The following is a 14,114-nucleotide window of genomic DNA, read 5'->3' as shown; positions in this document are numbered from 1 at the left end:
GCAGTCAGAACTCAACATTTTAAAATAATAATAAAGTCAGTTTTGCATTTTTCTAAAATTCAAGCTTTTACCAGATTAAGATCAGCTTTTATTCCCAATGTAAACATTAACATTTTTATCATTTGTGGCAATACCATAAATGTATCCTAGAGAAATAATATTTTTATGTTACCTCATAGCTGTCACTTTTTTTCTTTCTTTTTAAGTTTTTTAAATGGAGGTATAATCCATATATAACATTATATTAATTTCAGCATATAACATAATGATTCGATATTTGAGTACACGGTACACAAATTTTTTTTCTTTTCTTTTCTTATGATGAGAACTTTTAAATTTTACTCTCTTAGCAACTTTCAAGTATGCAATTCAGCGTTATTAACTGTAGTCACCACGCTGTCCATTACACTCCAGGACTTATTTATCTGGCAACTGGAAGTCTGTACCTTTTGACCACCTTCACTCATTTCACCTACCCCCAACCTCCTCCCCTTTGGCAACCACCAGTCTGTTCTCTGCATCTATGACCTTAGTTTTTGTTTTGTTTTGTTATTTGTTTTGGTTTTTAGAATCCACATGTAAGTGAAATCATATAATATTTGTCTTTTATTACTTTTAACCAGTGGGCTTTCTTTGGTAAATAAAATTTGGTTTATCTGGTTAAGATATTTACTAAAAAAAAAAAAAGACTAAAAAATGATAATCTGGTAATATGATACTGATACAACTCTTAAATCTGAAATTCTTGGAACCTGATATGTGCCGAGACAACTTTCCCAGTCCATGTTCACATGGGAACTTGGTCTGTACCATGTAAGTAAAGTATTTCCCTCCTTGCAGTATATATGTCTTTGCAGTATGTGTGTCTTTGGCTTGAGGACTCGATAAATATGTTGAAGAGAAGCAAAAGGAGCCAACTGCCTCATAATAAAACTTAGACTCATGAAGACAAGAAAATTTCAGACCCTCTGATGCCTAGACAGAAAGAAGATTCATGGATCATTTTGGGTCTTGGTGGGATGGATGATTCAGGTAGAATCTACCTGTAATTTATATAAGAACCTAGATTTAGAAGATGGATTAAGAAGGTTAATCTCTATGTGGTGAAGTTTTAAAATCAGTTTGATGGATCCATACAAGGTTATGTGCATTCCACTGCAGAGATAACAACAAAGGTGACTGAGATCTGACCCCTGCCCTTCTATCACCTAGTTGTGATTTTCTTAATTACTGGTAAGAGAAAAGTATCAGTGGAGTATGAGCTTATATAGTGGGTGTATAGTGACTAAATGGAGATGGGAATTGAGCATTCTTTGCCAAACTAGCTTAAAGGGAAATAAGATTCAAGGTGATGGGCTTTTTAGGAAAGAACCATTTGTCAAGAAGACATGTACAAGTTGACTCTGGGAAAACAGTGAAGATATACATTCCACTAAAATGAGAGGAGAGTGGAAGACACATAGAAACCTAGGAGACACATGGGAGAAAGGAAGTTACATCTCTGATTAAAATTTTTTTTAAGTTTTAACATTGTTCTCATTCCTTTGCACTTTCTAGGTACAGTCATATGACAACCAGACAGAAGAAGTTAGTGTAGTCACAACTCATTACCAAAATTAGGCTTTTACCACGTGACCCAATGGGTGTGAAAAATGAAGTCTACCGCTATATTACAAGTCACTTAATCTCTCTGTCCTTTAGTTTACACAGTCATAAAAATGCATTATAACTAAACCTATCTCACAAGGCGTCCGAAGGATTCAAAACATACGTACAGTCTTAGCATAGCGTCTGACGCAGAGCAAGTGCTCCATAATTAGCAACGGCTATTGTACCGCCATGGGTGTTATCACTCTTGTTGTTATTATCATCATTGAGAGGCGTGCCTCAGTTTTAAAGAAAGGAATGAATAGCTCAGTCATGAGCTAGAGAATAATCACATGTGAGTTTCCTTCTCAATCTATTACAGACTCTGCAAATATTATTGTGTGTCACCCCCTAAACACTCAAAGGAAAATTTAACATTTTTAGATCATTTGTTCCCCAAAGTTTTGCAACACCTATGGTGTAACACAGATAAGTGAGACAGCCCACAACTCATGGTCCTTGTACTGGATTTCAAAAATAAGATATTCATATTGGAGCCAAGAGAGACAGATGCAATATGATTCCTAAAAATACTCATCTCTGCACTTAACATACACCATTTATCAAGGCCTGTCCACCTGCACTAGGATCAAGATGAAAAGCAATGAAAGCAAAACAGCAAAGAATACTATACTTGAATGTATTAAACAAAGTAATCAAAATTAACAACGTCCATAATTACAAACATACAAGTCCTAGTATTTTCTTTTACTGAGAAGTTGGAGGGAAATTTTTCAAATATTCATAATTAGATGAATTAACTAGGCTACTTATCACCATGTTCTCATAAAAATAATGTTAAAGCATACTACAAGCAATGAGTAATGTGGTCATTATAGATTTTCCTTAAGCCAGAAAACCAACACAGCATTTTTAAGAGAAGGGCTTAATATTGTTTTCTACTGTCCAGGAAACATTTCTAAAGTAGGTAACAATTAATATAAAGCCCCTCTCCCACCACTTTTGGGACTGTTGTACACATTTTAAATATTTTATATAAAAAAAATTTATTTTTTCAAAGAACATCAATCTATTATTCCAGATATAATAGAGATATTTTCCAAATGTTTCTGACATGTAGATCCAGATTTTTTAAATTACTTTTAGTGGTTTCAGTGGAGAAGAGGTAAGAAAAGAAAAAAAACAAAACTAAAATTAACTAAGACAATTATTATAGAAACAATATAATGCAGTATATATTTAGATAGAGTACAGACACTAAATTCAGACTGCCTGGGTTCAAATCCTAGATCTGCTACTTACTAGTTTTATATGTTTAGTCAAGTTTCTTAAACTCTCTGTATCTCCATTTCCATACCCACTAAACGAGAATAAAAGGTACCCTACGTCACAGGGTTGTTAGAAATATTAAATAAATTCAAGTACTTAAATAAATTTAAGTACTTAGTATTGTATCTGGCTCATAGCATGGATACCATAAAGCTTAGCTGTTCTTACTATATGCTGGACACTCACTATTTATGTACATGAGCAAACTTACTCATTCTAACAGTCCTAGAAGTTATTATTATAGATTATGCATATATTGTTGATTTCACAATCAATAAAGATAGGCTGGATTACACACAGTAACAATGGCAAACTCTCAACAACTTGAAAAAACGTTTACTTCTCACTCATGCATCTTTACTGAGGCTTCAAGTGGACTCTCAGAAGCATTGTTATCTATGCATTTTTGTTCAGCAATCAAGGCTACAGGTGCTTCCACGATGGATCTGACAGACCAGAGGGGACTAAGGATTGAAGCACTGGCCACTAAATGTTTCACCAGGAAGTGACACGCCTTAGTCTGGTTGCATTAGCCAAAGCTAATCACATAACCACGCCTGGGTGAGGAAATCCAGTCCTCCTGTGTGCTCAAAAGTAGAGAACAGACATTGCTGAACAATAATACCCACCACAGTCCCCATTTTATACTTATTTGGGACAATGTATTGTTCAAAGAGTGGGGCCTAAGTTTTAACCCAGATCAGTTTGTTTTTCTCCACTAATAATGATCCTCGGGGCTTCCCTGGTGGCGCAGTGGTCGACAGTCCGCCTGCCGATGCAGGGGATGCGGGTTCGTGCCCTGGTCCGGGAGATCCCACATGCCGCGGAGCTCCTGGGCCCGTGAGCCATGGCCGCTGAGCCTGCATGTCCGGAGCCTGTGCTCCGCAACGGGAGAGGCCACAACAGTGAGAGGCCCGAGTACCGCAAAAAAAAAAAAAAAAAAAATAATAATAATAATAATAATAATGATCCTCAATAGTTTTTTTCTCCTACCCACCAAAATAGCTTATCGCAGGGGTCCCTAACCCCTAGGCCAGGACCAGTAGCGGTCCGCTGCCTGTTGGGAACCGGGCCACGGAGCAGGAGGTGAGCAGTGGGCTAGCGAGCTCAGCCTCATCTGCTGCTCCCTGCTGCTCCCCATTGCTTGCGTTACCACCTGAACCATCCCCCCACAGCCCTCGCCGTCTGTGGAAAAACTGTCTTCCACAAAACTGGTCCCTGGTGCCAGAAGGTTGGGGACCACTGGCTTATCGTACAAATTCCCATTAGTAACAGTGACAAACTTCATTCGGCCTTGATGAAGCAGGGAGAGTTGGGAAGAAGGCAATGTCAGGGCATTTGTGGTTTAAAAAAGTGCTAAGTTCTCAACTAAGAATTGATGAAACTTTACGAAATCTTTAAAAAAGTGTGGAGAGAAAGCAAAGTGAGATTAGGGCAAAAGTAGATTTTTCTAAGCTCCGATGCATTTGCCTATGGTTATTTTAGCAAACAGTCAATAATAATGATTTTATGTCCCTTCGACTACTAAATTTTTTTTACCATTTTATTGTACTAATTTTTTTTTTTGCACAAATATCTATATTGATCATGTCTACAGCAGATACTGAGCATTCCTTCTTCTTCCTTAATCTACCCAAATTTCTTTTACTTAACTGATGTCACTTGGGAGACATCTTAAAAATTATACTTGGGAAATGTTGTTATTCTAACATCAAAACCTAAGGAGAACGTATTCCTATTGTCCAGAGTTATCTCTTAAATCAAAGACCTACAGACTTTAGATGCGTTTCTTCCACTGAGAGCAACTTATATGTTAAATCAGTAAAATTCACTACTTACCTACAAGTTATAAATCAAACACTATCCTTCTCTAACAATGTATTTGAAAAACCTGTTTTCAGCTATTCTAAGATTTTCAACTGGACTATTTCAAACTGGAAACTCTTAAACTTCAATTTTCCTAGATAGTATAAGAATAATACTTCTCCTTTCTACACACTGTCGCTTACCTCATTTGGCCATAATACCAGCAAAAGTTTATATAATTCATACTTTTTACAAGTTCTCTAACCACATGGTTTAAATAATTAATTTCTACATTCAGATGTGCTTCCTAAAACTGTAATTTAAAGAAGTTATTACATTCATATGTATTATCACAAAGATTCATTAGCCTCCCACACATTTCTCTCACAAATGTCACACCACAATGGAAAGCAATGATCTCCCTCATGGAGTTGCTGCTTAAGCAGAAATTCTTTAAAAAGAAAGAAAAGCAAAAGAAGAAGGAGGAGGAGGCGAAGGAGAAACAAATAATTTCAACCACTGGATTTTTTGTTTCTCAACTAACAGTATATAGCCTGAACAAAGGAAAAGTAAGCCACCTTCCAGGAGGTGATAAGAGTTTGGACTTTCTCCCACACTTGGTCACAGCTGATTGAATTTCCATTGTTCATTGATTGTGCCATTTGTCAGGCAATCCATCCTTGCTTATGTAATCAGAGCATTCCAGTAGTTCACTCTGTTCTGTCCTGAACTTTCAGCAGCATGACAGAGAAAATTACACACAGAAGAGCACCAAGCCGCCGACCTTTAGAATATAAAATAAGACCGATCTTTTGAAATTGGTCTTTGTTGATGAGGTTATCTGAGGGACAGCATCTCTAACAGGCCATTTTTCATGCTGACCAGGTACCTTCATAAAATATTTTTTTATTTATAAAAAAGGATAATTTAAATTTTAAATATACCTGTACTGTGCACAATGTTATGAATAAATTCATTTCATTTAGAGTTTGTCAAAAGGGGACACATTTTTCATCTCTAGATAAAACTCTCACCTTCAAACCAGAATTAAATATAATTTTAATAATACCTGATAAATACGAAGGAAATTTTACAGGAAAGAAAGAAAGAGAGAGAGACTGAATTTCTGAAACAGCTTAACGTGGCTGACTAATTGTTTGCCAAAGAATCAAAATTCAGTAGAGGAATTAAATTACTTTCTGATTATATAAAGTCCACATTATATTTGTTTTCTTTTGAAAGAATGTCAAACTCAGAAAAGTTGCAAGTACAAGATAAAGAATTTCCTTCCCTCTGAACCACTTATTGACATGATGTCTGAAACCCCAGAATAATTTAACAAAATCAACAAATCTTAGTTCCTTCATCTTTTTTTAACTGTCTCCTTATCTTCCCTGTCAAACTTACAATCAAATGCTTAGATATCTAGCTCACTAGAATCTCTGCAATATACAACAAGAACAAATAGATCTGCTGAGTAGCTTTTTACTCCATCTTTTAGACTTTTCCATTTTGTTTCTTCCATGAACTTGTGGTATCTAAAGAAAAAAAAAAAAAGAAAAGAAACCACACAAAGTTCAACTTGTAAAAACACAGAGTCCTGTTGATGGGGAACAGGTTTCAAAATAAGCAAAATTCCCTTGATTCCTATTTCACAGATTTCTTCACTTCTGCCATTAAACAAAGGATTCTCCTAAAGGGGGAGGAGGGGAAAGTAAAGATATTGAGGAAACTATTTTTCAGGTAACCCAGACACCTCCACACGGTATCATCTTGTCTCCCCTTCCTGTCACTGTCAAACATCTCCATGGACTCTTTTTGCCTACCATCAGTTCACCCTGTAATGCAGGATTCTGGCTTTGGCTTTCATCTCTCCATTGACATCGCATTATTAAAAGTCACTGAGGAGGGCTTCCCTGGTGGCGCAGTGGTTGAGAGTCCGCCTGCCGATGCGGGAGACACGGGTTCGTGCCCCGGTCTGGGAGGATCCCATATGCCGCGGAGCAGCTGGGCCCGTGAGCCATGGCCGCTGAGCCTGCGCGTCCGGAGCCTGTGCTCCGCAACGGAAGAGGCCACAACAGTGAGAGGCCCGCGTACAGCAAAAAAAAAAAATAAAAATAAAAAAGTCACTGAGGATCCCTGAGTCAAAACTGCTATCCTTCAATCCTCAATAGCCTCAAAACATCTCTCGACCCCTTTACCGCCCCTTTACCGCTATTGACTTGCCCTATTTTTATCTCTTCTCTCCCTCTCACTCCATGGCACAAAACATCCTGCTGTTCCTTCTCCTACTTCTTTGAACAAGCCTCATTCACTCTCATAGGTTTTTCCCCCCCTTCCACTTGTCTTCCAAGTTCAGTTTTTAGTATTTTTTTTCTTTCTCTCTCTCTCTCTCCTCTTTCTCCCTCTAAATTGCTCTCTCTCTCCCCACTTGGCATTCACCAAGCTTCAGCTTTCACCTCTTTACAAATTTCAGTCAAATCTATAATTCTACAAGTCCTCGCCAAGTTTTCAACTCATTATCTTTAATTTCACAATCAGTTCCTCCACCTGGATATCTGAGTCAAACTGTCACGTTTACCATAACTTCTTTACTTCCCTACACCCCACTGCCAGGCAGTCACTATGTCTAATTTAGCTTGGGACAGCAGTCACTCAGTTCCAGCCAAGTGTTGCAATGCAAGAATGCTGACTCACTGCTGACAGATATTCTGCTTTTTTTTTTAAAGAGAAGCCCCAAAAAACTGAATCATTAAAGGAATTTTAGATTTTAGATGAAATCTTCCAATGTTTAAATACTGACAACTACTTTTAAAAAGCAAACAAACAAAAAGCACCTGGGTCACACAAAACCTGTCTGCAGGATTACAATCAGGTTGTGATTTACAGCCTAAGAAGTGAATGCAAATGTCTTAGCTTCTATTTCAAGCCTTCCAAAACCATCCTGAAACTACCTTCTGAATTCGAGTACAAGTAACTCAAAATAACCACTAGAAGCCAACTGGTCTACTGTTCATTCTATCCTACAAGCATATTTGGTTCTTTCTCACCGCTATCCCTCTGTCATGTTTGTTCTGCACACAGAAGTGGTTTTCTTTCTAAGTCCTACTTTAAGATTGAGTTTAAATGCTACCAGTTCCCTGAAAACTTCCTGGACCCTCCTAGCTTATATATTCCAAAGACGTTGGTACCTAGTACTGTGTGTCAGGCACAGTCCTAGACGTTTTACATGCTCCCCACCACCACTATAATCCTAAAAAATTGCTACTATTATCATTCTTATTTTATTCTTCTTCAATAAGGATATTGAAGCCTGTCCAAAGCAAGCGGTGGACCTGGGGTTGAACGCAAACATTTCTTGTTCCAGTGCAGAAAGAAAAGTAGTAAATTCAAGTTTTGATCATCTACTATGTGACATGTGTTTTGTGCCAGGAAATTTTTAGATCCTTAACAAGACTCACCAGACCATTTACAATACGGCTCTCTTCTTCTTCTATTATTTCTTGATAATTTCCCTGCCTCACTAGCCTTCTTTCAGTTTCTAGAATTTACTGAGCTACTTCACACCTCACGGACTTTGCACGTGCTGTTTTCTTTGTCTGCAATGTTCCTCTCTCCTTCTGAGTCTAATCTCCACTCATTGTGATATCAGTTTAACCATCATTTCTTCAAGACTCCTACCATGATCCTTCCAGAAAAGATTATGTTAAATCCCCCTATTATTTCATAGTATCTACTGCAACTCTAAATAAATAGGTTTGTAATAATTTATTTAATGTATGTCTCCCCTACCGCTGTGCAGTGAGTTTCTCCACTATCTCTTTCATCATTTTCTCTGTACTATACACACAGTGAGTGAATGATTGGTGTCTTTCTCACTTATGAGCCATTTTAAGACCTGGAGGGATTAAACAACCTTTATCTCATAGCTAGTAAGAAACTGATATCTTGCATGTTAACCTAAACAATTTCCATTATAGAGATGTTAACCAAGCAGAAATCATTTTCCAATAATCTGCATTTAGTCAGAGACTTTTCCTTTTCAGCTTATAGTCACTTTTAATGCATATTAAATTCTAAACCAAACAGTATGTGAGAGTCTGATCATTGAATGTTGTTTAAATAAAAATAAACTAAAACAGAATTGCAATGCTTTCAAAGAAAGGGATAAGGGATGACTCAGACTGAAGAGTTAACCACAATGCATGCAAAAGTGAATTGCCTAATTCTTCAGAGTGGCTGCTGGATTTCAATTTCAGGAAAGGCAGCAGGATGTCTAATTCATCAGGAGAAAATAACCAAAGCATCCATTCTGTTGTTCCAGGATTAGAGAAATTACTAGGAGTTCTAATTGCTTCACCTTATATTGCAATTCTCTACTGAAGTCTCTATAATAGAGAATTTAGTCCCCCCAAAGCTAGGTGTCAACAATGTGCATTAACCAACAAACTGTGAGGAAAGGTGGTTCTTCACATGTTCCTCAAGCACCTACATGTAATATGTCTTTCAAAGATCTCAGCGATTACAGTCCCAGAAATGTGTTTTACAGGGCTATTGCCTACAATAGAAAGTCCCTAGTATATCATCCTTAAAGATTTCTATTCCATGCTCACACTACTGCATTTGTAAACTATTATTGGGTAGTTTACGCCATTATAAAAGCTAATATGCATTACTATTTATGTGTTGGGGCTCTTGGTAGGCCTGTAGATTCAGAGGGGAGTTTACTTTCATGAAAAATGAACAGACAAGCTTTTAATGAGGAAAGAGAATCCCTCTTGCCTCTCGGAAGCCAAAGGGCATCAGAGATCTTGACTACACCTATGTCAGCTCCACCTAGAAGAGAACAATTAGCTGTAGCAACCCCTCCTCATTTTACTTAAGAACTTGGCAGTCAACATCTCCCTTCCCCCATCCCAGCTTCAAAAAGAAGTAAGCAAAGCACCTTCACATCAAATTGTGCCTGTATCCACTTACCACCTCCCAAGACATACAGAATCAAAACCCATCAGATCTATGTATCCTGTTATCTGACTATCACTTTTCAAACTCATATGTCTGTTCTGTCCTAGAATCTAGGGACATAAATTAAAAAAAAAAAAAAAAAAAGACATTTGTCCTGCCCTTGAGTTTACCTTTTCAGAAAAAGGTTAACCAATGAGAAATATCTGCAAATAGGATTCAGATTGAAACCATGTATTGAATGAAATTTCAGATTAGATGTATGGTCTGCTGAGCCTACTTGCCTCCCCAACTCTGCTCTGTCAACCAAACTCCTTAGTAAGACGGAATCACACTGCTAAAATAAATACAGACTCAAAGACTTATCTGTTATTCACTTTGATCTTTTGGGCTGCTGTAAAACAGGTACAACCATGTGATTCCAAGAGTACAAAGACAAAGAATTCAGATACAATATTGTCAAATGTCAGTGATCTACAATGTACTGAATTTTTGAAAATACCTACAAGAACCCTTTGACAAAAATCCTCATTAAAAAAGGAACATTTTATGCATACAAATTTTTTAAATTAATTAATTTATTTGTTTTTATTTGGGGCTGTGCTGGGTCTTCGTCACTGCACGCGGGCTTTCTCTAGTTGCAGCGAGAGGGGGGCCACTCCATGCTGCTGTGCGTGGGCTTCTCACTGCTGTGGCCTCTCCCATCGTGGAGCACAGGCTCCAGGCACGCGGGCCACAGCAGTTGCGGCACGCGGGCTCAGTAGCTATGGCTCGCGGGCTCTCTACAGCACAGGCTCAGTAGTTGTGGCACACGGGGCTCAGTTGCTCCACGGCATGTGGTATCCCCCCGGACCAGGGTCCGTACCCATGTCCCCCTCATTGGCAGGCAGACTCCCAACCACTGCACCACCAGGGAAGCCTGCGTACAATTTTTTAAAATTTAGGCAAGCAACTAGAAATTAAAAAGAGAAAAAACATCAAGAGAAAATCTCCAGATCTTAAATGTCTATCTGATGGACACTTTGATTTCCACATTCTCTGCACTCCCTTGAGCCCTCACCAACTTCAACTAATCCTCTAGAAACCTGCCCTTTCCTTTCCATTGCCACCATTGGCAATGGTCTGACCATTGCCTTAGGTCTGGCCCTCATTGGTTGTTACTTGGAATATCCCAGGGACTTCTTAATTGGGTTCTCTGCACACGGTTTTATGTGAAGGATGCTCACGTAAATAATCTCAGTTCCATACTTTATGACAGATATATGGACATAGAACTTTTTAAGAACACATTCTTAGGTGAGACAATAATTCTGTGTTTTGATCTGAGAAACACTAGGATTTCCTGTTCTTAAATAATTGTGGTATGAAAGTACAAAGACAACTATTCTTCCTCTAACATTCATAGGGTCTATTTTATTAAGACTTGGTCTTAACTCTTTAATAAATTAATCTTCTTACTAGTTCTACATTTATATACGAGAAAACTGAAGCACAGAGAGATTAAGCAACTTGCCTATGAACACACAGCCAGTAACCATAAGGGCCAGAACTCAAACTCAAAATTCAGGCACCAGATACCATGCTGTTGACCATCAAGACTCCTACCCCTACTGCTTCACCGCATGCATACTGAGTGCTTGGGCCACTGTCCACCACATAAGAGAGGATCTGAAAAATCCTCTGAAACACTACTGAAAAAATTGAACTGGATGGGGAAATGTGCTCAGATTCTAAAGATAAAACCACGTAAACAGCTCCAAATAATCAACAGAGGACAGAGCATGGTGGTGACAGAGAACAGTCTCCGGTCAAGATGTCTTTCTCCATTTCAGGTTCCTACTTTTAACAAGAAGGCATTTGTCGCCATCATCAAAAAATCTACAAACAATAAATGCTGGAGAGGATGGGAATGTAAATTGATACAGCCACTGTGGAGAACAGTATGGAGGTTCCTTAAAAAACTAAAAACAGAACTACCAGGTGACCCAGCAATCCCACTACTGGGCATATACTCTGAGAAAACCATAATTCAAAAACAGTCATGTACCAAAATGTTCATTGTAGCTCTATTTACAATAGCCAGGACATGGAAGCAACCTAAGTGTCCATCAACAGATGAATGGATAAAGAAGATGTGGCACATATACACAATGGAATATTACTCAGCCATAAAAAGAAACGAAATTGAGTTATTTGTAGTGAGGTGGATGGACCTAGAGTCTGTCATACAGAATGAAGTAAGTCAGAAAGAGAAAAACAAATACCGTATGCTAACACATATATATGGAATCAAAAAAAAAAAAAGGTTCTGAAGAACCTAGGGGCAGGACAGGAATAAAGACGCAGACCTACTAGAGAATGGACTTGAGGACACGGGGAGGAGGAAGGGTAAGCTGGGACAAAGTGAGAGAGTGGCATGGACTTACCTATACCACCAAATGTAAAACAGATAGCTAGTGGGAAGCAGCCGCATAGCACAGGGAGATCAACTGGGAGCTTTGTGACCACCTAGAGGGGTGGGATAGGGAGGTGGGAGGGAGACACAAGAGGGAGGAGATATGGGGATATATGTGTATGTATAGCTGATTCACTTTGTTATAAAGCAGAAACTTAACACACCATTGTAAAGCAATTATACTCCAATAAAGATGTCAAAAAAAAAAAGAAGGCATTTGTCAAATGCAAACCTGACCATGTCATTCCCCCATCTCACTGTTGGGAACTTGGAAATGGTAGTGGGAAACCCCACTGCAGTGTTTTGCAAACTTTTACAGGAAACATCTCTCCCTAATGGCTAGCAGATGAAAGCAACCACACTCTTAAGGCCCATGGCCCAAAGAGCAGCCACAACTCTTGAGTTCTGATGGTGTGACTCACCCTTAATACTCTGGCAAGTTTGACATTTATTCTACAAATGTATCTGTTTGTTACAATATAAAAACAATGTTTATAACTACTTATAACTGCAACTCTAGGAGGAAAACGAAAAACAAAAAACTTCATTCCTACCATGATTTCTAGCACCACCTACCTGTATGCATATTCTTTCTGGGTACCCCGTACCGCAGCTTCATATACAGGACAGGGCTGTGGACCTAATCCGAGCTACTTGGAATGATACCTAAATCCCTTCCCAAACCAACCCCTGACTCACCAGCACCCTTTCCCACCTCTCCAGCCAACACAATTATTCGCAACCATATCAACAGTCAAATTTCAACCTGTGTTCCACCTCGTGGACTTTAATAATTAGGACCTTGCGGACTTTGAGAAGACATATCCACCCTTCCAAACCCTACTTAGGTGTGATCTTATTGAAGTCGTTCTTCCTCCGAGTGTGTGGATACTTAGTAACACTCCCCTAGTTTATCCCTCGTCTTGCACTTGTTTCCCCGTGGCTGCTTCCCACACTAGACTGTGCTGTCCCTGGGTGCTGGCTCTTGCTCAGCTAAGCAGAGCCCTGCCATACAGGTAAATTTCTGGTCTATAGGAAGCGGGGCTCACAATAGGTAACCGAATCCTTCAGGACAAGGCAAAAGAGCTGACTACGAAATTGAAATTAAACACAAATTAAAAGGTCTGAGCACATCTCCAGTCGCATTCTCTTTCCCCAAAGAACTCCAGGTTCCGGTGCAGGGGACGCCAAGCCTTGGCACCCAAGAGAGACGGGGGTGGGCGAAGGCGTCACTTACCAACTGGTGGAAGGCGAATGTCTGTTCTCCAGCGTTTTGGTCCAGGGCTTGTACCAGCTGATCTGCTCCGCGGCTTTGCCCCAGAACCTCTCGGGGTCGGCCACCGAGGCCGTGAAGTGGGTCTTGTACTCGCAGCCGCCCGAGGACAGCGCCCGGCAGCCCCGGCCCCCGAGAGCGCCCCGTGGGCCGGGGGCCACGTACGCCCTGCGGGCCGGGCCGGCTCCCCGGGCGGGAGAGGACGCGGGCAGGGACCCCCCGAGTCCCCCGGCGCCGGTGACTTTCCGACACTGCAGCCAAGATGGCTTCATCGCTGCCGGCGGCGCCCCCCCGCAGGCTGCGCTGCCCGCGGTCCCGAGCCCACTCCTCAGGCGACTCCTGGGGCGCTCGCGACTTCCTGGGGCCCGAGGGGAGCAGGCGGGAGGCGGGGGCAAATTCCGAGGTGTGCCCAGAGCCCGGGAGTTTGGAAGTCACACTGGAGTCGCCGGGAAAAACCGACCTGGGGCGGCGGGGGAAGCCACAGGCTTCAGCGGGGGCGGGGAGGGGGGCTCACAGCGTCCTCGCGCGCGGCTAGAGCGGCGCCGCGCGAAACCCGACGCCTCCGCGCGTCTCCAGCTCCGCGACTTCGCCTGGAAAACCGCCCTCAGGCTGCTGCGCGGCCCCCCTTCTCCGACGCACAGGTACCCCTAAGGTGAGGCCGACGGACCCAATTCATTGTTT

General features: G+C 40.5%; 1 protein-coding gene across 9 annotated transcripts in view; it reads right to left on the bottom strand.

Moving 5' to 3' along the window:
* The window catches only part of ACSS3 (acyl-CoA synthetase short chain family member 3), a 155,552-nt gene extending 141,761 nt beyond the window's left edge, over nt 1-13,791 (bottom strand). For 8 of the 9 annotated variants that reach the window (XR_014295379.1, XR_014295380.1, XR_014295381.1 and 5 more), the window contains exon 1: nt 13,398-13,791. Coding sequence is in view for 6 of the 9 variants with exons in the window: in XM_082636670.1 (XP_082492796.1) it covers nt 13,398-13,705 (308 nt within the window). In the remaining 3 variants the exon portion in view is untranslated. Of the gene's footprint in view, nt 1-12,131; nt 12,214-13,397 lie in introns of all 9 variants that reach the window. The other variant, XM_082636672.1, reaches the window with a different exon arrangement.
* Between the last annotated feature and the right edge of the window lie 323 nt (nt 13,792-14,114).

Source organism: Mesoplodon mirus (genome assembly GCF_964341445.2).
Source record: "Mesoplodon mirus genome assembly, chromosome: 11".
Classification (NCBI taxonomy): Eukaryota; Metazoa; Chordata; class Mammalia; order Artiodactyla; family Ziphiidae; genus Mesoplodon; species Mesoplodon mirus.
This window is presented reverse-complemented; position numbering and strand designations above follow the sequence as displayed.